Here is a 22,909-nt window from a genome sequence, read left to right as displayed (position 1 = left end):
CTGATATAATTGGATCAACATCGACTTTGCAGTCAATTTATTTGGCTAATTACTTTTTTATTAATTAATTAATTGGATCAGAAATAAAAATGGATTCTTGATTCTAACGGTGTGTTTACTGTGTGTTTTTTCGGTAAAATTGAAAATTATTAATTTGAATTTGATGTTAAAATAATATTTATGAAAATTCAAATAATAGAATTTGAAAAAAATAACAAAAGAAGCACACTAAATGCTGATCAGGCCAATAATAGTTGATTAGTTCTCAACGCAGGACTGAAATTAAATAAGATATGAATAATTATCATTTGCTGCCAATTTGTACTATTTATTTATGTTAAAATCAAGAGTGATATATATATTTTGTTGATTATTATGGTATGCGGAGGCGAACCAGACCGGGATGAGAATGGAGACTAACTTTTCAAATTTCGAAGGGATCAAAATTTATTTGTTATCCAATAATTTTATCAATAGAATTATCATATTTTGAAAATATTTCAAAACATCAACTTACAGTAACAACTACTTATTACAAGATAATTTTGTATTATATGAAATTGATAAATAGTAAAAAAAAAATTATTAAAAAAATAGCTTTTAAAAATATCATCTCCTATGCATTTAGTTGAGAATTTTTTGAAGAATTTTCTTTTTTTTTAATTATTATTTTTTACTTTTTTTTGTTCATATCTATTTTTATAGCATCAAAAAATTATTATGATATAAACTTTTTGTTATTCAAAATTAAATTTTCACATAAATACTCTATCAATTTTTATCAATTTTTAAAATTGTTTATTATTTTTTATATTATATATTATAAAATAAAAATTAAAAAGAAATGGGGTGGGGGGAGGGGGTTGGAGCTCCCCTTACTCCCACATACATCCGCCTCTGATCGTATGCTGTAAATTTATACTATGTATTTATTTTATATTAACATGTACACTATATTAATATCAATCACAATCTATGTAGTATGGATTACTAGAACAAGCTAAATTAAAAATCTAACCATTGTCTTGTGTATATATGAATTTTTGCTAGTGTTCTCCCTTGGAAAAGTCCATCTTTTTCTTTTTCTTTTCTCACCAAGATGTAGGAAAAGTTCATCTTGTACATGTAAATGTTTCTAATATATTAGGTGACCTTTTTTAAAAAAACTTGTTGCATAGTTATATCTTATTCTTTGAGGTGAAATTCCATCTTTAATTCACCGTTATTTACGAAGGAAATGTTTAATTTTTATGATAGTAGAATCTTGATTTTAAATTTTAAAAAGGTAATAGATTTGAGACTATTGAATTAGTCCGCTTTAAAATATAGTTGGCTGTAGGAATCGTAGCTTCTATTTTTTAAAGTTAATTTTAAGAAAGTATTGGTTGAATAATTTTTAAGCTATCATGTTATAGTTCATCTAATCCATCTTACTGAATTGTAGATTATGGTGAGTTGTGGGTTAATTTGTTCCATCAACCCATCTGGACAATTCTAAAAATTTAAATTATTTGGTGTAAATATATATCATTGCTGATCACATTTTAAAATTATAAGTCAACTCGTTGATCATTTGGATAAAAGTTAGAAAAAAAAAATAGATAATTTTGGAGGTAATCAATTATCATATAATTGAAATATTTGGATTAATGAGCAATTTTGGAAAAAATGCCAGAATTATCTAAAATCAATCTGAATCTCGAATTGTAAGAAAATTTTGGAATACTCTCAAGGCTTAACATTGACGAGATATTCTTTCGCCTAACATATCGTATAATTTGACGCATTAGCTTCAAAATTGGATATTGAACATCCGACAAAAGTGATTTAAATTACTTTTCAATTTTTTTAATATTAAATATAATGATTATATTCAAAATGAAAAGATAAATTAAAAATCCTATAGAAGATTTAGTAGGTAAGATATGAGTTAATAGGTGTTTCAACACCCCCAATTTAATTTAATAGGTGTTATTACAAATATAAATTGGATCTTAATATAATATTAATATATATATATATATTTATAATCTAGGGTGTGATAATTTCAATTTGTATTTTATAATTAGATTATTTTTAAAATAATTATTTAATATAATATTTCAAATAAATAATTATATTATATATAATAAGTTTATCTATTAAATTAAAATAGAGATAATATAGATATAAGATAACATTATTTTTTATATCTTTATATTTAAAACTATTAAGGATGTTTTTTGTTTTTAGTGCTTTTTGTATTCTGATTTTGTATTTATTTAAATAAAATAATTATTAGATATAATATCTTATAGAAAAAATAAATATATATCTGGATGCAAATTCAAATCTTATATTAAAAAATTAGAAGTATCCATACATTATATATAAATCTCACATCTAATTCCATTAGTACGGGACATTTTTAGTTAGTCAGAAATAATATATAAAAAAATTAAAATAAATGCAATAAATATATCATTGATTACATATTATATAATTTTTCGTAATAGTTTTGATACTGCTTTATATATATATATATAAACACGTAATTAAAAAGTATAATTAATTAAATTTGAAATTTATGAATGACCATTTCCCTTTACATATATTATAATTACTATTTATGCATATATTTAAAATGATTGAATTTGGTAGTTATAAGTGGGTTTGAATTATAGATTACTAATTGAAAGCAACATAATGGGAAATCACATAAGTACAGTATTTTCTTTTTCCACCTAATTTTAACTTTTAATGTTTTTTTACTAATGTAATTTTTTTACTCCTTATAAAAATATTTATTTTACATAAAGTATCACATTAGGTAAAAAATTGAGGCTAGATTTCGATTTTCGATAATAATAATAAAAAAAATTAAATGTTTGATATGGAGAAATATATATTTGATTTAATATAAATATATATTTAATAATGACAAAACTTTCAAACTGATATATTTAAAAAAAAAGTAGAATATTTGATTTAATATTTTGGGAGAGCCAAAGATAAAAAATAATTTTTCTTATTTGATGGAGAAAATATTAAATTTTAATTAGATATTTGTAACCTGAGGGAGCACAAGTGACTATAGTATACATATAAATATATAAATAAATTTGCATTATTTAACAAATAATTTTTCAATTTGAATTAAGATTTTAATTATTTACATTAATAAGTATTTTATTGGACCGGGTTTGTTTGGGCTGGACACTTTTGACTCACTTGGTTTGGGTCCCACATAGATTTTGAACAAAAGAGCCCATGTTAGGCCCATATATTGTTCAACCAGACATATTTATATTGGGCCGGTCGGGGCTGGACCGCTATTTAAGGGCTCATGGGCTGGCACTGTGTTAATATATGAGGTTAGTTTATCCAATTAAATTTATACACATACTATTTAAATAATAATTATTTGATACAATATAAATAAATATTTATGTGATATTTTATATATAAAATTAAGTTTTATTACTCTCCATTTCCAAATCATATGGGTCATTTGAGATTTTATAATAAATTAAAAAATAATTATATTTTATTAGTTAATGAAATTATGTAAAATAGTTTTCACACTTTTACTTTTTGTATTTTATATATAAATTAATTGTATGTTTGTAATATACGAAAAAATAAATTATTTTAATATTACTGTATTATTACTTTTATTATAATAAAAATAGATATTTTTAAGCTTTTTATGTATACTCAATTATCACTTTTGTCACGTGCTAATGCATGAAATATATTTTATCAGCTAGCTAAATAAATGATAAAAATGATAATTGAGTATACGTAAAAGATTTTTTTATAATTTTTTGTTTTGTTTTGATATATTTTAGTGTTTTGTGTGTTTAAAAAAAAACAAAAAATAAATCTAATGAAAAATAAATCCAATAATATATTCTTGCTATTATCTAAATTATAATTAAAGATTAAGAAATAATACTAATACTACTTAGTGTGTTTTTATTTTGTATTTTTAATGAACGTGGATGTGTTCTTTGTGGAAAATATATTTTTTTAAAACACATTTTTTCAAAAAAAAATTAATGTATAACACGTACTAATTTTTATATTATTTACATAATTTTATATATTTTACATAAAAAAAAATATTTTTTTAAACTCTCTCATTAAACAAACAACCCGTCAAGGTTTTGTTCTTTTAACATTTTAAATAAAAATTAACATTATTCATCATGCAATTTTTAATAATAATATATTATTTTTTTTTACAAAATATCACATCAAAATCTTATTTAACCAAAAATTCAAATAATATTTCATTTTAAAGTTCAAAAAATTTCAAACTACAACAAACAAATCTTAAATTTGGAAAAATTTAATATTGAATTAAATAATGTATGTCATAAAATATAGTATATTTCTAGGAATTAATAATAAAAATTACAAAAATAAATTTATACTCAAAGTGTGTGATTTTCGCGATTTTCATACTCTATTGCTTGCTTAATAGTATTGCTCTATTTTTTTATATAATTTTTTTTTAAATACTACTAAATATAAATTTGACAAAAATATTACACAATTTATAAATTTAGTATTAAAAATTAATATAATTTAAGGGTTTGTTCACCCAACTTATTTTTGGGTGGCATAATTCCTCATAAATATTATAAAAATACAATATATGTAATATATATACTCTCTTACCTATAAAATCAACAAATTCATCGTAAAATATTATATTTTTATATTACTGATACAATTTTTCATATCTAATATAAAAAAAAACACAGAGTTTGTTTGTTCATTGAAATGATTTGAAAAGATATTTTCTTACGCGATGTATAAAGAATTATGTAAGTAATATAAAAATAATGAGTATGTGTAATATATTATTTTTTGGGAAAAAATATACTTTTGAGAAAATATATTTTCCACAAAAAAAAAAAAAAACCTTAGTATCATAAAACTTAATTTAATTACCATATAATATTTTTAATAAATATTTAAAATACACAATTATATTTTTTATAATTATAGAAGATAATTATAAATAAAAAGATAATATAAAATAGTTTTAACAGATTTATTACAAAATTTATAAAGTATATAATTGTGTTTGTTTATTACCAAATTTATAAATTTATATAATTATATTCATTATTTAGAAGACAAAATATATTATATATATCTAAAACTTTGTATGTTTTTTTTCTAAGTCCCGGCGCTTGGTCTTAAGGCACTGGGTAGGACCAAAGCTGAGTAAAATTATATAGAGTGTAAAGATCACGCCTAAATATATTTTGTCAATAAAATAATAGGATATAAAAATAATAATTTTGTATATGTATAGAAAATATTTTTTTTTATATTTTTTCTATATAGTAATATCATAGTATTATTTTTATTTATTATACTATTTTTATTAATTCTTTAATAAATAATTGATTTACTTTTTATCTGTTTTATTTTTATATTAAAACATATTATTTTTCGGTTTTTGTATCAAAAAAATATATATTTTATGGAAAAAAAGAATAATGTTTAATAAACTTTTGTTGTTACTAAAAAAAAAAAAAAAAAAAAAAAAAGGGGGATAATCCGCAATCTAAATAAATTGAAATAAATTCTTGTTCATGATAAAAGTCTTGCTTAATTTCAAAGTCATGCTAAATGATTGCAAAAATTAAAACTTACTTCTACTCGATAGACTAATTCAAAGGTTATAGATAATATATATATATATATATAACTTGTAATGAAAAATATCATGTTATTATTTCAGGTCCATTTATTTGGTAGTACTTTTTTATTCCCTCCGTCCCACATAATTTGTCCCTATTTTTTATTTTCGTCTGTCCCACGTAATTTGTCCTTTCCTTTTTTTAGAAAATTAATTATACATTTTAATCGTATTTTAAAATTTAAAATTTAATTTTTTTAATCTTAATTAAACTATTTAGTTATCTTAATATTAATTTATAATTATTTTTACTAAATAATAATTATTTTTACTAATACATTTTTTAATTACTTACTAATTATATTTTACCTAAATTCCCGTATCTACAGTAATACACATATTACAGGGGACGGAGGAAATATTATTTAACATTTTCAATTTTTTATTCAAAATAATATATATAATTTGTTTGCTTGAACAACAAAAAAAAAAAAAAAAAAAAAAAAAACCTCAAAATACAAACAAATATTTATCTATAGATAATGCATCTATTATAATTTTTTACTGTGATTGTATTAATTTATTTTGATTTTATTCTAATGTTTTAATTTTCATAATTATAAATAATCATTCAATATAATATTTGAATAAAAAATAATAAACTAAATAGAGGAAAAAATATTTGTTTGTTTAGTATTTTTGTTTGAGGTATTTTTAATATAATATATATTCCCTGTCCCAGTTAATTTGTCTAATTTAAATTATGCACAAAATTTTAAGTATTGTGTAATTAGTAAATAATTAAGAAATATATTAATAAAAATAATTTTAGATTAAAATTAAAATAACTAAATAGTTTAATTGAAATAAAAATATATAAATTATGAATTTTAAAATGTGATTAAAGTGTATAATTGTATTCCTAGAGAATGAAAGACAAATTAAGTAAGACCAATGAAAATAGAAATAATTGACAAATTAAGTGAGGCAATAATCATATTTTTATATTAAATTACCAACTTTTATAAAGGAATTGAATATTTTTCTTTATTTCAGATAAATTGTCCATATTATTTTAGATACAAGAATTTATGTAAATTATAGTTAGTAACTAATTAAAATGTATAATAGTAAATATAATTATTAATTTAAGATGAAGATAACTAAATAATTTAATTAAAATTAAAAAATTATAAATTATTAAATTTACAATGCAATTAAAATATATAATTATATTTCTAAAAAAATGATAAATGATATGGAATGTATGAAAATAAAAATTATGGACAATTTATATGGAATGGACGGAATATATTATATGTTATTTTAGTGTATATGTATATTTTTTTTAATAATATTAATAAAAATGTTGTAATTTTTTATTTGGTTGAACCCAATATTTTAAGACACAAATTGAGTTGCCATTTGTATCAGATGCTGCCCGATGAATTCAAACTTAATTATATTAATTTATATAATTAAATGAAATAATTAATATAATTAAACAAAATATACTTGTAAGCATAACACAGTTTAATTCAGCACTTTGCTCAAAATCAAAACAATTATTAAATACTCATTTCGTTCGGCTACAAAGTATACATATTTTTATTTTGGAACGTTCAGTTACAAAGTAATAATTTCATTAAATACCCTTTTTTTTTTCACAAATACTCTTACTTTACATCACATCATTACTTTTATATCAAAAAAATAAATGCAAAAATATCATTACAGTACTTTTATCTATACATTATAAATAATATACTATTATTTCTTAAACTCCGCCTCAAAAATAAATGTATACTTATTGTTTGGACGGAGGGAGTATAATTGTTTGTTTAGTATTTTAATTTAAAATATCTTTTTATATAAAACACGAATAATTGTATCGGTAATATAAAAAAAATTATTTTATATTAAGTATTAATATTTCGTGAGAGAATAATATATTTAAATATAAAAAATTATATCAATAAAAATTTTGTTGGACAAACAATCCTAATGTGTGCTTGCTTAATGTTTATAATTTGAGTTTTTATTTTATTTTATGTACGAAGAAGAATGTTAGTAATATAAATTATACTAATATATATCAAATTATTGTTTTTTGTGAGGAAACAAAATATATACTGCTTTAAACTTTTATTTGATTTTTGCGCGTGAATTTATCTAAATTAATATTTTATAGATATGTAATAAAATAGTGTAATATCTATTTTGTCTTTGACGAAAAAAGCATAATTAAACACAATTTCAATTTTATCTTTTTTTAAATACTATATTCAATATATAATAATTTTATTCAATCATTACATCAAAGGTAAAAATTAAATAATATAAAAAAAAATAGCGAAATTGTTTATAATACACCAATGATTTGAAAAATTGATATTATACTGGCATAATTTAAAAATTATATAAGATTCTTCATATTTTACAAACATTATACAGAATTTCTTAAATTTTATACTAGACTTTCCTGTATTTTTAAAATATTGTATAGAATACTCTAAAAAAAATTTTGTATCCTATTTAAAAAACACAGAGAGTCTTATGAATTATTTAAACAATAAAATAGAATAATTATTTAAATAATAAAAAAGAATAATACAATTTTTTAAACCAAAGATAATTATAAATAATTTTTTCAAAAGAATAAAATAAAATAAAATTGCACCTAGACAAGCTCTTTTGACTCTAGAAAGTTTTTGAATTTTAAAATTTTCTTAAAATAATAAAAAGTTTACTAGTTAATGTCATATTTATAGAAGTATATATATATATATTAATATAATAATTTTCCAAGTTATTGTTGAAGAATATTTTGAAAATTTTCAGAAAATGTCTAGACATATTGTTGATGTATTTTTTCAACAAATAAAAAGTAAAATTCAAAAGATATGGAAAATATGCTTAAATTTGATTAATTAGCGCATGAGATTAGAAATTTCTAAACACCGTACCGTACATAAGAAAAGTAACTGGAGATAAAAATGCTGAAAATTTAAAGTGGTGATCCCCGAATCTGACTTTGTTTTGTTGAAGTTGATTGAAGATACATTCTTCAGAAAAATTCAAATCCTTAAATATTCCTTGAAGAAAATGCTTGGAACCGTCGACTGGTCGGTTACAGCAACCGCCGTCAACAACCCAAAAGAAACGTTTTGAAACGTCGCCTGGTCAGTTACAGTCTCGCCAACTGCATAACCCAACCGACTAATCCAGCGACTAACTGGTCGCTGGACCAAAAGACTCCTTGGCCGCCCCCACCAAGCGACCAAACTACTGTTCACTTAAGTGGACAATCAATTATCAGACCTTACTTCGCCCGACCTCCGTAGCACCTGACCCGCAGACCTTTCGACCTATGGACCATCCGACCCGCTAACCAACCGACCTGACTATCCGACCACAGACCTTCCGACCTGGCTATCCAACCGAGGACCTTCCGACCTGCCTATCCGACCGAGGACCTACCGACCTGCTTATCCGACCACAGACCTTCTGACCTGCCGATCCGACCGAGGACCAACCGACCGAGGACCAACCAACCGACCAAAACAACCGATCGAGGACCAACCGACCTGAGTGCAAATTTTTCTTCTTTTCCTCATGACTTCGTGTTTAATTTCCTTTAAAATACTGCTATCCTTATTTTTTGTGCGTAATATATATATATATATAGCAAAATTAAATAATTCTTATCTTCCCTCATTTTTTTCTTTATTTATTTCTTCTCCAAAAAATATAATTATTAAATATAATGTTTTGAGCAAAATATTATTAATGTTAATTATTTTTTTTGAAAAAAAAACTAATTTTTCTATATATTCACTCAATTTTCAATTATTTATTATTATTATTATTATTATTATTATTATTGTTGTTGTTGTTGTATGTGTATTGTGTGTGCAATTTATTCAAAGTCAGGAGTCAATAGCTGTTGACGTTAATGCATGTCTTACATCAATACATGTTTTATCATCACTCCATAATAAAATAAAATATTTATTTTTTATATTATATTAAATTTAAAATATTCAATCAATATCATATCAAATAAATTATTTAAATTATAAAAAATTTTAACTATTCAAAACTCAAATAAAAAATGTAACTTCTAAACCAAACATGGCTTAAAGTTCCATTTCAATAAAGATTCTTTTTTTAGAGTTTTTGAATTTTAAAAAAATTTGAAATTTTTGATGTGATTTTTATTGGAGAAAATAAAAAATTCATCCGTCCAAAAATTGTATTGGTTGTATAATAAGAGTTAGTTCACTTTTGTATTTTTTTGTTAAATGTATTTTTATATTAAGTATAAAAAATTATATCAGTAATATAAAAATAATATTTTGTATTGAATTATTAATTTTTCGTAAGTAAATAAAATATATATAGTATACATATTGTAATTTTATAATATTTATGAAAAATCCTGCTAAATTCATTATTACAAAAGATGTCATAAAAAGAAGCAAATAAATTTAGAAGTATTTTTTTTTTTTTCATCCTTAATCATACATATTAAATTAATTTATACAATATATATCTATATATTACCTAATGGATGTTTGATTATGATTTCAAATTGAAAAAACATTATTTACCCTATATGATGCTCAGTAAAAATATATTTACTCCGTCCCACATACCGTGTCTGCTACACCGTAGACACAGTATTTTAGGAGGGATATAATTAGTAGATAATTAAAAATGTATTAGTAAAAATAATTATCCTATAATATAAATAATTATAAATTAAGATTAAGATAACTAATTAATTTAATTAAAATTTAAAAAAATAAATTAAAAAGTTTAAAATGAGATTAAAGTGTGTAATCATTTTCCAAAAAAGGAAAGTGACATTGAATGTGGAACGAACAAAAACGGCAACGTGGACATGGTACACGGGACAGAGGGAATAATATTTTACATTACAATAAAATTATATTAAAATACTTTTCAAATAAAATTTAAATTAAGCGTTTCATTTCAAATTAATTTAAAGCCACACCACTATTTTAAACATATCATGTACATATACATGATTATTTTTAATACTTTATACTTAATGATTATTCACGTTAAATATACTAAAATAATAAATACAAAAATTTAAAAATAAAAAAAGACAAAAGAATTTGAGTTTGATTGTAGTCAAATTTTTTTACAGAAGTAATAAAGAAAATAAATACAAAGTAATAGTAAAAAAGAGAATAATAATAATAGAATTAATCTGGTGTAAAGATAAAGTTATGATGAGTCATGAGATAATAACTTTAAATTTTCTATGTTTTCAACTTTCACTCCGGACAAAAAAGGTATATATAATTTTGAAGTTTTGAAAAAAAAAACTATAATAATAAAAAAAAATTGATATTTGATGTGATATTTTACGAAATAAAATATATATATTGTATTTAGTATTACTTTTTTAGAAAAATATATATATTATTTCCATTCTTTAACAAACAATTTATTTTTATATTTTGGTCAATTTTGTAACGAAGTATATTTTTTTTTAATAATTGTATTATCTATTTAACATTTAAAATATTCTTACAACTTAAAATATAGCATTATACAAATATTATTACATTTATATTATATAATACCAATAAAATCAATTTTGTCACTTAAGTTAATTTATACTACATATCAATATTATATTAATATTAAAAAATTTATATATAAAAACAACTAGATACTTAATTAAGAAATGAAAAAAGTATTATTAATTAATAATACCAAATCTTCTAAAAATATGAATAAAAATTATAAAGAACAAAATAATAATTTGTATTTTTAGATGGTAAAAATTAAAATCTTTACAAGATTAATATTTTAAATTTTGGATTAAAGTAAATTAAAGTGTATGAAATATAGTCATAAGTGATAATGCTGTAAATAGAAAACAGAAAAGTAGTAAATACAAAATTTAAAAATAATTGAACTATATATATATATATATATTTATCATATTATCTTACACCCAAAGATAAATGTATATATTGCTTCGAAAAATAAAAAATAAAGAAAATCGAATAATTATTCAGGTCCAAATTAAAAATTGGACCGACTCTCGACGAATCTAGTCTCACAACCATACACGTGTCAAGCAATTTAACAATTCCTGTAAGTTTTTCCCAACCATTATTCTCACACTCACACATCTCAATCTGGACTTTCATTTCTCATTTACTCTTTAAATTTTTTTTCAAATTTTACTATTTAAATGTTATACTCGTTCCTAACTTAGCAATGTATTTAATTTTTTATTTTGGTTTATTCCATAATAAAATATCAATTTTTTTTTAGTAATCTTACTTTCTATTAACATTAAAAATAAGATTATTTTAGTCTTTTCTATTTTTTTTTATTATACTCCAATATAATACTAATATTTCTAAAACCTCGTGTAAAAAGCAAACAGATAGATAAACGATGGACCGAGGAAGTATTTTTTTCAATTATATCAAATATCATTTTAGTACTAAATTCAAACCAATTTTTTTCAAAACTCGAATAAGACACACTTCTTCACAAAACTCGAATGAGACACACTTCTTCACATTTATGTTAATTCACAATATACATACATATCCTGTATATATCTACATCTATCTATATATACTATGTATCATTCATTGGAAATGAACTATTAATCCATTCATTACCAAAAAGAAATCAAACAAACAAACATGGTGAAAGTGTCTCTAACAAGTCTTCTTACGATCGTCATCTTCTTAATTACTACCAATCTTTCATCAGTTTCTTGCAATCCCAAAGAGAGGAGAGCTCTTCAAAAGTTCCAACAAAGCCTCTCGGATCCTTACAAGAGGTTGTCGACGTGGAACGGTCCCGATTATTGCGGATGGGAAGGCGTCACGTGCGACAACGTGACCGGCCATGTTGTCGCGCTCAATCTCCATAACAAAAAGTTTGTCACAAAGCTAGTCGCAAAAGAGCTCGATTCGTCCCTTTTCGAATTGGGCGAGTTGCGCCACCTCGACTTGTCATTCAACGATTTCCAACATAGCTCGATCCCGGAATTTCTCGGATCGATGAAACAATTGGAGTATCTAAACCTTTCGTTCGGGAACTTTGGGGGCATTGTCCCGAGGAGCCTTGGAAACCTCTTAAAATTGCGGATTTTGGACTTGTATGGAATGGAGGATTTGGTGATCGAGGATCTCGCGTGGGCTTCGAACCTCACGAGTTTGGAGGTTTTGGATCTAACCAATATTAACCTTAGCCGGACGAACGATTTGATGAAGGTATTCGGCGGGCTTCCTTTTCTCGAAAGATTGGTTCTTACGAACACCGGGATTGGGCCTGGTAATTTAAGCCCGGATCCGTGTTCGGGCTCTTTATCGCTCGCTAGCGTCCGATATCTTCACTTGAGTTGGAACTCGTTCCGCGGTGAATTCCCTTGTTTTGTTCTTAACATGACTTGGTTAAGAGTTTTGGCGCTTTCAGACAGTGGGCTCATGGGTCGGATTCCTGAGTTGCTCGGCAACTTTTCGTCGTTGACGGAGCTTTATCTTTCTTACAATGAGTTTAACGGTCGTATTCCCGAGTCTCTTACAAACTTGACGGCGCTAACGCAGTTGCACTTGTGTACTAACAACTTATCCGGTCCGATCCCATCGTCGATCGGTAGGTTGAGAGGTTTGAGACAACTCTCGCTCGATCACAACAAGTTGAGTGGCGAAGTTCCCGTCTCTTTAGGACAATTGTCGAATCTCGACAGTTGTGATGTGTCTTGGAACTCTCTCAACGGGACGCTTTCGGAGGGTCACTTCGCCAATCTCTCGATGCTAAGATGGTTTGCGGCGGATTACAACGCGCTTACGTTGAACGTTAGAGTCGATTGGATTCCTCCTTTTCGACTACGACACCTTTCCATAAGATCGATCAAAGTCGGGGGTCGATTTCCGCGATGGCTCCGGACTCAATCGAAGCTCACCTACCTAGAGTTGACGAACACGAGCATCTACGGCGATCTTCCAAAATGGCTCTCCGACATCAACTTTACCGAGCTACACACACCTCAAAATCGCATAACGGGGCCAATTCCCGATCTCTCTCCAACCGTTAGGGGGCTCGATCTTTCGGACAACATGTTAAATGGTTCGATACCGCTCTCGATATGTAAGATGAGGGGCATGGATATCCTTGATCTTTCCAAAAACCATCTATCGGGCCCGATCCCTCGTTGTTTAGTTACTTTCCCCAACATAACATCGTTACGATTGTCATCCAACGAGCTCACGGGTTTTATCCCCGACGCCTTCAGGGACTCCCGTTACTTAGAAATGTTGCACGTGAGCTACAACAATCTCGTCGGGGGAATCCCGACGAGTTTGAAAGATTGCAAGTACCTCTCGGTCCTCGACATTGGGAATAATAAGTTGAGCGAGACGTTGCCCGAATGGATCGGGTCGCACTTGCCCGAAATGGTTGTCCTAAGATTGAGGAACAATAACTTCTCCGGGGCAATCCCTCGAGCCCTTTGCCAATCTTCGAAACTTCAAATCCTCGACTTGGCCAACAACAATTTGACGGGGCAAATCCCGACATGCTTCGGAAATCTTTCCGGCATGATCAAGGGCAGCAGCAGCCAAGTGATACCATACGCACATTGGTACGACGAGAGCTACAACCAAGTCTTGAAAGGATCGGACATGGAGTATGTCCGAGTGACGACAAGATTCGTTGTAAATTTAGATCTCTCGAACAATAAATTAGTCGGAGAAATCCCTCCGGCCATCACAAACCTCTCCGCCTTGATCGGATTCAACTTGTCCCGTAACCATCTCGGCGGGAGAATCCCCGAAATGATCGGAAACATGGAGTTTTTAGAATCGATGGATTTGTCTTACAACGATCTATTCGGGGCTATACCGTCGAGTTTGTCCGAATTATCTTATCTAAGTCGCTTAAATTTGTCGCACAATAATCTTTCGGGACAAATACCGACGGGGAGGCAACTCCAAACTTTACATGACCCTTCGATGTACGGTGCCAATCCCGGGTTGTGCGGCGACCCGTTGCCGAAGAAATGTCCAAATGTGGAAAATGGCGGGAAAAGAGACGACAATGGCGGCGACGACGACGATGACGGCACGGTCGAGACTATATACTTAATTGGAGTGATCGTAAGTGGGTTTGGAACGGGATTTTGGGGCTTCATAGGAGTTCTTGTGTTCAAAAAGAGTTGGAGGGAAACTTATTTTCGTAAGATGGAACGTATCATGCCCAAATTAATGCTGTAATTATATTATTATTATTTGTTGTGTTTATTTGTAAAATTTTGGTTTTTTGTTTTGATTTTGAATAGTAAATTTTTTGTATTGAATAGTTATTTGATGTGATATAAATATATATTGATGTGATGTTTTGAATGTAAAATTAAATTTTAGTGTAATATAATAAATAAAAATTGGTTTTTGATTTTGTATTTTTGGAGGAAAAAAAATTGAAATAGTAAAATCATGTGGAAAGTTGTAAATCAATTGAAACTCAAGTGGCGAGGTTATGCATGTAAAATATAGAACTTTCAATAAGAATAACCAAAACAACAACAATATAAATAATTAATCATCAAATAATAATAAAAAGAAAAATAAAGAAAAGAATTGTAAATCATTACCTAGGAAATGTTATGCTATTATCAAATATGACTTTGTGTAGTCAAATTTTAGGTGATGTATATTGATTGAATTTGAATTGTTCTTTACTTGTGTTTAGTAGGTGAATATTCGTGATATGATAACTCTTTTAAAATCAAATTTTTTTTTTCTTTTCTTGTTAAAAATAGGTGTTGGAACTTTTTTTTTTTTTTAAAACTAGTCTACTGGAATCTTTTTTTGCTGCTGAAATCTGCAAAAAATTTAGTTTTGACATAATTCTGAATGTTTGAATGCATGTTGTTTTTGTCTTGTTTGTGTATTCTTTGTGAATAGTGAATAATATGTATTTTTTAGTTGCTTTGTGGAGTAAATCAATTTTTGCTGTTGTGATTTGATTTTAGTTCTTTGTTGTCTTTGTACTTTGTGTTTGTGTTTCCTAGACTAAGTAAACAATTTAGGTTGTAAGTTTTCCGGGAATATTTGAGTGTTTGTCTAACTGCATGTTAGTCTACTAAGCTTTTTGATAGAGTTTGCTTAGGCTATGTGATAACTTTGTTTCTCTTTGTGATAATGTGTGCAAACCTATATTCTTAACTTCTTTTCTTACTAAGATATTCTTGTAAATCAGAAGTACCAGACGCATAATCTCCCGTGATGATCATATCATCAACATAAAGTAATAGTATAACTATCCCAGATGAATAACGATGAACAAATAAACCAGAGTCGTAAGCGCATGTGGTAAAACCAAACTTCAATAGTGCAATATAGAATGTGGTATACCAAGCCCAAGGGGCCTACTTCAATTCATATAAAGCACGACGTAAGTGACAAACCTTTCCAGAAGACGAGAAACCTGAATGAGAAGTCATATAAACTTCTTCAGAAAGTATGCCGTGTGAGAATGCATTTTTTACATTTAACTGAAGAAGGGACCACTGATGAACAACAACAATAACAATAAGACAACGAACAGTAGTGAGACGAGCAATGAGAGCAAAAGTCTTTATATAGTCAACTCTATGCCCTTAGGAATAACCTTTGGCCACCATACGAGCCTTGTAGCGCTCAATGAAACCATCAAAATTAGTTTTGATTTTGAAAACTCACATGCACCCAATGATGGAGTCTTTGCCAGAGCCTTCAATTCCTCAGTCATAGCTTGCTGCCATAATGATGGATCAACACTCGCCTCACGAAATGACCTAGCTCATGATGAGATAATATGACATAGTAACAATGATAATCATACAAGTGAGCAGGTGGGTGACTTACTCGATGTGATTGACGAGCTATGACAAGTCTAGGGACCGCAGATGGATCATCATCTAGAGACAATGTCGGAGGTAGACCAGAACCCTTAACTAGAGGTGGATCAGAGGTCTAAATTGGAATAGAATCTGGAAATGGTGATGGAGCCGTAGGATCAGGATCAGAAAACAAAGGAGGACATGCCGACAGGAAGAAAGGTGAACCAGAAATAAATGGGATATGAAATTTAGTCAGGGTGGAAACAAGACACTCTCCCAAAAGGTAACATGATGAGATATACGCAACTGTTTAGAATCCGGATCCCAAATACTATAATCTTCCTACTCTACCCCATAACGAAGAAGACAACATACAAGCGCACGAGATTTCAATTTGAAATGTTCATGCGGAAGGATAGCGACAAAACCGAAGGGACGAAGGGTACTATAATCGGGTGGTTGACCATATAGATGCTCGAAAGGGGTGCTATTATGGAGGACATATGATGAAATACGATTTATGATATAGACAGCAGTGAGAGTGACTTTCCCCCGGAACCTATCAGAACAAGAGGCAGACAATAGGGACGCACGAACAATATCTAGAATGTGACGATGTTTGTGCTCAACGCGACTATTCTGTTGAGAGGTGTATGGACAGGAATGTTGAATCAATGTGCCTTGAGCAGAGAGATTAATAAGATAAAATCTCTATACTCAAGAGCATTATCAATACAAAAGGTCTGTATGGGACATGAAAATTGAGTTCGAATCATTTGAGCAAATTTTATGTATGTTTGAGATAATTCTGAACGGTGTTTCAAAAAATATATCCATGTAAAACAAGAGTAATCATCTATGAAAATGACATAATAACAACACCCACTTATCGAGGGAACAAGGGAATGATCCCAAATATCAGAATGAACGAATGCAAACGGTTTACTTGCGACCGATATATTTTTTAAAAAAGATAAGGCTGGTTGTTTTTCCAAATGACAGTGTAAGCAATCAAATAACTCAAAACGAGTAGAACCCAAATGACCTTTACTTACTAACGAGAGACTAAATTTTACAGGAAGACACATGACCAATACAAAGGTGCCATTGAAGACTAGGGGGAAGGAAATGTAATAGCAGTAGAGAAATTACTAAAAAGAATTTTAAAAAATTGTACCTCATATAACTGACCTACTTTTCGATTTGTCACAAGAATTTGACCCGTACGTGGATTCTGAACTTGCACACCAGAAGGAAAAAAAGTAACAGTAATCCTTACTCAACTAGTTGGCCAACCGATACAATATTTAATATAATAAAAATATATAGAAAGAATTTGTTATTTTATATTTTACACAAATTTTGATAAAAAAATCATATAAATAAATAACAAAACAAATATTTTAATAATACTTTGTAAAAGTTTCATTAACTAATAAAAAATTCTTAGAGATTTTACACATAAAAAAATGTAATTAAATATTTTAAAATAAAATATAAATTATCTTTAATTTTCATTTTATCTTTAATTAATGATCAAACTGTTATTTTATCAAATACACAAATTACTAGTATATCAAATTAGTCAGAGCAATTAATTACATCAATGCGCAATTAATCTAATTTGCTAAAAGTAAAAATCTAACTAATTGTAAAAACACCATAAATTTTTTATAATCATAATTATTAATTGCAAAGGTGATTTGGAAATTATAATTAAGAAAGTATTATATTACTTAATGATATTTTATTGTAATGAAATATCTATTCAAAATACATAACATTGATTAATTGCATTTTTTATATTTAAAAATGTTCTCATTGTAGATAAATAATTAAACGATGTTGTATCCTAATATCTTAAATTTTTAGATAAGTCGGTCATTTATACCTGTTATGAGAAAACGAGAAAGAAAACAAATAAAGAACATAGATGTTTTACGTGGTTTGGTGACGGTGTGTCAACCTACGTCAACGGGCAGGAACCGGAGAGATTTTATTATACTGATTTAGAGAGAGTTACAGTCATGTCATATGACTAGGAACCATAGCTATCTATCTATTTATAAGCACCCAAAAACACTCTACACCCTAAGTCTATTTGTTATTAATTAGGATAAGCTCAAAAGGAACTCTGCCAATTGAAATAGACCTTTCGCTTTGGTTTCGGGTTGGGTAGACCGCTAAATCCAAGTCACGTTTCAACAATCTCCACCTTGACTTGGAGTTTCTCCAACTGCCAAAGGTTCGTCCGCATCTCTCAGTTGCCTCCTTCCTGCCAGATGCCCCAAGAGGGCTTCGCCAAGTTCAAGCAATGCTCGAACTTCTTCGTCGGCACTGCCTTTGTCAACATATTAGCTGGATTGTATTATGTAGCTATTTTTTGAATAGAAAACTTGTCTTTTCCAGAACATCACGGATAAAATTCAACTTTACATCAATATGTTTGGTTCTCTCATGATATACTGGATTTTTAGCCAAACTCAAAGCATTTTGACTATCACAGAATAACACCAGTTTCTCCACCTTCAAACCCAAACTCTGCACCATATCATGTAACCAGATACCCTCCTTAATACCTTCAGTCATTGACATGTATTCTGCCTCAGTCGTCGACAGTGCAACCGTAGGTTGTAAAGTAGACTTCCAACTGACTGCACATCCAAACAGAGTGAACATAAAGCAGGTCAGTGATCTTCGTTTCACCAAGTCACCCCCGTAATCAAAGTCTGCATAGCCAACAAGACCATCACCATGGTCTTTTCAAATATCACAAGATATTAGACGCTCCTTTCAAATATTAGACGCTCCTTTCAAATATCACAAGATCCACTTTACAGCTCCCCAGTGAGCTTTACCCGGATTTAGCCATAAGCCTGCTCACTACACTAACCGCATAAGCGAGATTCGGTCTCGTACATACCATCGCATACATAAGACTTCCAACTGTACTTGAATATGGAACCGTCTTCATGTAGCTAACCTCTTCATCTGTAGCTGGTATAGTGTTTCGATCAAGTTTAAAGTGTGCCATCAAAGGGGTACTTACCGGTTTGGACTGATCAACATAGAATGCCTGCAATACTTTCTCAATATACTTTTCTTGAGAAACCCATAGCCATCCTGCTTCTTTATCACGCCAGATCTCCATACCAAGTATTTTTTTTGCCGTACCCAAATCCTTTATCTCATACTCACCTTTTAGTAGAGCCTTCAAGTCATTAATTACAACCATGTTTTTAGCTGCAATTAACATATCATCAACATACAACAGAAGATACACAAAGGAATCAGTAGAAACTTTCTTTGAGTAAACACAATTATCAAACTGATTACGAGTATAACCATTAGACACCATGAATGAGTCAAATCTCTTGTACCATTGCCTCGGAGACTGCTTCAAGACATATAGAGATTTCTTTAATAAGCATACCTGGTCCCTTTTAGAACTGTAGAACCCCTTCGGTTGAGACATGTATTGAGACATGTAAATCTGTTCTTCTAGATTACCATGAAGGAATGTTGTTTTTACATCAAGCTGCTCTAGCTCCAGATCAAAAGTACCCACCATTGCCAAAAGAACCCGGATGATTTTGTGTTTCACCACAAGAGAAAAGACTTCATGGTAATCGATTCCTTCATTCTGTGAGAACCCTTTTGCCACCAGTCTCGCCTTGAACCTAGCAGGTTCAACACTAGGAATTCCCTCATTTCTTTTAAAGACCCACTTGCATCCCACTAGCTTCACTCTTTTTGGTAGTGCAACAAGATCCGAAGTCTTGTTCTTTTCAAGAGACTGCATCTCTTCATTCATTGCCATAATCCAGGTTTCTGCATTTTTACTTACCACAGCTTCTTTATATGTCTTTGGCTCATCAAAGCCAAGATCATCACCAACCGCCAGTGCATAAGCCACAAAATTCATGTCACATGTATTGACACATCCTGCAAACCTAGCTGGTTTCTGAATATTTCTCTTTCCTTTTCTTGCTGCTATGGAATCTTCAACCTCAGTACCAGCGTCATCATCTTCCCCCTCAACCGGTTTCCCTTGAGGTTTTGACTGATCTGGTTGATCAGATTGATCAATAGTATTATCCTGCTGCTCTTCCTTTAACATAACTCTGTCAGGAGTCTCAAACTTTACCCTCTGGTCAGCACCACAATCTTCTGTATCTACAATACTTTCACAACCTCTACTCTGATAAAGCATAGCAGATTCATCAAAGGTTACATCTCTGTTAATAAAAAATTTACCAGGATTTTTACCTTATGTACACCACAGTCAATAACCTTTTACTCATGTTGCATACCCTAGAAATATGCATTTTACCGCCCTCGGCTCCAGCTTACCATTATTCACATTAGCGTATGCAGGGCATCCAAATATTCTTAGATTAGAGTAATAAGAGGGTTTACCAGACCATACCTCTTGAGGAGTCATTAAGTCAATTGAAGTTGATGGAGATCTATCAACCATATAGTTAGCAGCGTTAACTACTTCAGTCCAGAATTGCTTAGATAAGCCAGCAAATATGCGCATGCACCTAGCACGCGCCATGAGGGTTTGGTTCATTCGCTATGCAACTCCATTTTGCTGTGGTATGTGTCGTACAGTGCGGTGCCTCACTATACCTTTTTTCTTGCAGAAATCATCAAATGGAACATTGCAGAACTCCAACCCATTATCAATTCTTAGAGTCTTGACCTGTTTACCCGTCCGTTTTTCAACCATGGTCTTCCACTCTTTGAAATTCTCAAACACCTCATCTTTAGTCTTCAGAAAGTATAACCAGACTTTTTTCGAATAATAATCTATGAAAGTGACAAAGTAAGAACACCCGTCCTGCGATTTCACCGGGGAAGGACCCCATAGATCTGAATATACATACTCCAGAATTTCTTTTGAAGTGTGATGACCGGTACTAAACCTCACACTGTGTTGCTTCCCTTTTACACAAGCCTCACAGAATTGAATTTTACCTATCACATCCCCACCAAATAAACCCTGTTTGTTCAACACAGACTACCCTAGCTCACTCATGTGACCTAATCGACGGTGCCACAAATTTGTTCTATCATCATGTTTATCCAAGGACTGGGATACCGCCGCTGTTTCCATCACTGAACTGCCCTGTAGAAAAAAAATTCCATGTTGCAATTTTCCCTTTATCATTACCAGAGCACTTTTCAGGATTTTCACCCACTCACCTTCACCATGATATTTTAAACCATTTTCGGCTAAGGTGCCAAGAGAAATCAAATTCTTTCTGAGTTCAGGAACATACCAATAGTCAAATTTTCTGACAGTACCTTCATGCAATTTTATCTGCACTATCCCGATCCCCTTTATGGCTAGAACCCCATCATCACCTAACTTCACCGTTCTATTCTACTCCTTAAAAGAAGTGAGTAGATCATGAGAGAACGTCATATGGTGAGAAGCACCGGTATCCATAATCCAGGAATCAACAGTACTAGCACTACACACTGTTAGAACTTCACCAAAGTCACCATCATCAGAACTGTCTTGTACCACAACAACACTGATGCCACTGTTACTAGAATCAACTTTTGTATTTCTCTTCTTCTGTGGACAATCCCTTTTAACGTGCCCTTTCTCATTGCAAAGATAACACTTAACTTTGCTAGAGGATTTTGATTTTGAACGCGACCTCCCATTCCCGTTACCCCTCTCATGCGGTCTTCCCCTACCTGCAAACAGACCTGAACCAGAACCCTCTTCCAGAGAAACCTTTCTTTTCAATTCTTTGGACATAAGGGCATCTTTCACATCACTAACAGAAATTGTAGTTCTACCATATAGTATAGTATCTACAAAATTCTCATATGAACCAAGTAGTGAACACAATAAAATTAGGGCTTGATCTTCATCATCTATTTAAACCTCAACCCCTTGAAGATCAAGAATGATACGGTTAAAGGTATCAAGATGATCCTTTACCTGAGTACTTTTGGACATTCGAAAGGTGTAAAGATGTTGCTTTTGATATAGCCTGTTCGTGAGAGAGTTGTTTTGGTACTTCTCACACAGTTTATTCCAAAGCCCAAAAGCCTTTGTCTGATCTACAACCTCCCATAACACCTCATCAGTAACTGACAGCAAGATCGCGGAATGAACTATTACCAAAATCTCTTTATGTATCTTATGTTTTGTGTCTTTAGGAAACTTGTCTTCTCCCTCCAAAGCAGCCGCACATCCTTGTTGAACCAGAAGTACCCTCATCTTGATCTTCCAGAGCGTGAAGTCATTCGACCCATTAAACTTCTCCAGATCAAACTTATATGAGGAAATTTTCAATCAATGAGATATGACTCTGATACCACTTGTTATGAGAAAACGAGAAAGAAAGAAA

At 29.4% G+C, this 22,909-nt stretch overlaps 1 protein-coding gene across 1 annotated transcript; it reads left to right on the top strand.

The window, feature by feature from the left end:
* The first annotated feature begins 12,333 nt into the window (after positions 1–12,333).
* LOC127259304 (receptor-like protein EIX1) lies at positions 12,334–15,106 on the top strand. Its single transcript, XM_051286542.1, has one exon. It carries the CDS (start codon positions 12,349–12,351, stop codon positions 14,923–14,925), a length of 2,577 nt encoding a protein of 858 aa, XP_051142499.1. The 5' UTR covers positions 12,334–12,348; the 3' UTR covers positions 14,926–15,106.
* Positions 15,107–22,909: the final 7,803 nt, after the last annotated feature.

This window comes from Andrographis paniculata, unplaced genomic scaffold (assembly GCF_009805555.1).
Source record: "Andrographis paniculata isolate CXL003 unplaced genomic scaffold, ASM980555v1 Contig60END, whole genome shotgun sequence".
In the NCBI taxonomy this organism is placed as follows: Eukaryota; Viridiplantae; Streptophyta; class Magnoliopsida; order Lamiales; family Acanthaceae; genus Andrographis; species Andrographis paniculata.
This window is presented reverse-complemented; position numbering and strand designations above follow the sequence as displayed.

Excerpts from the sequence above, each read along its gene's own strand:
- LOC127259304 (XM_051286542.1), top strand. The coding sequence starts at position 12,349 with ATGGTGAAAGTGTCTCTAACAAGTCTTCTTACGATCGTCATCTTCTTA.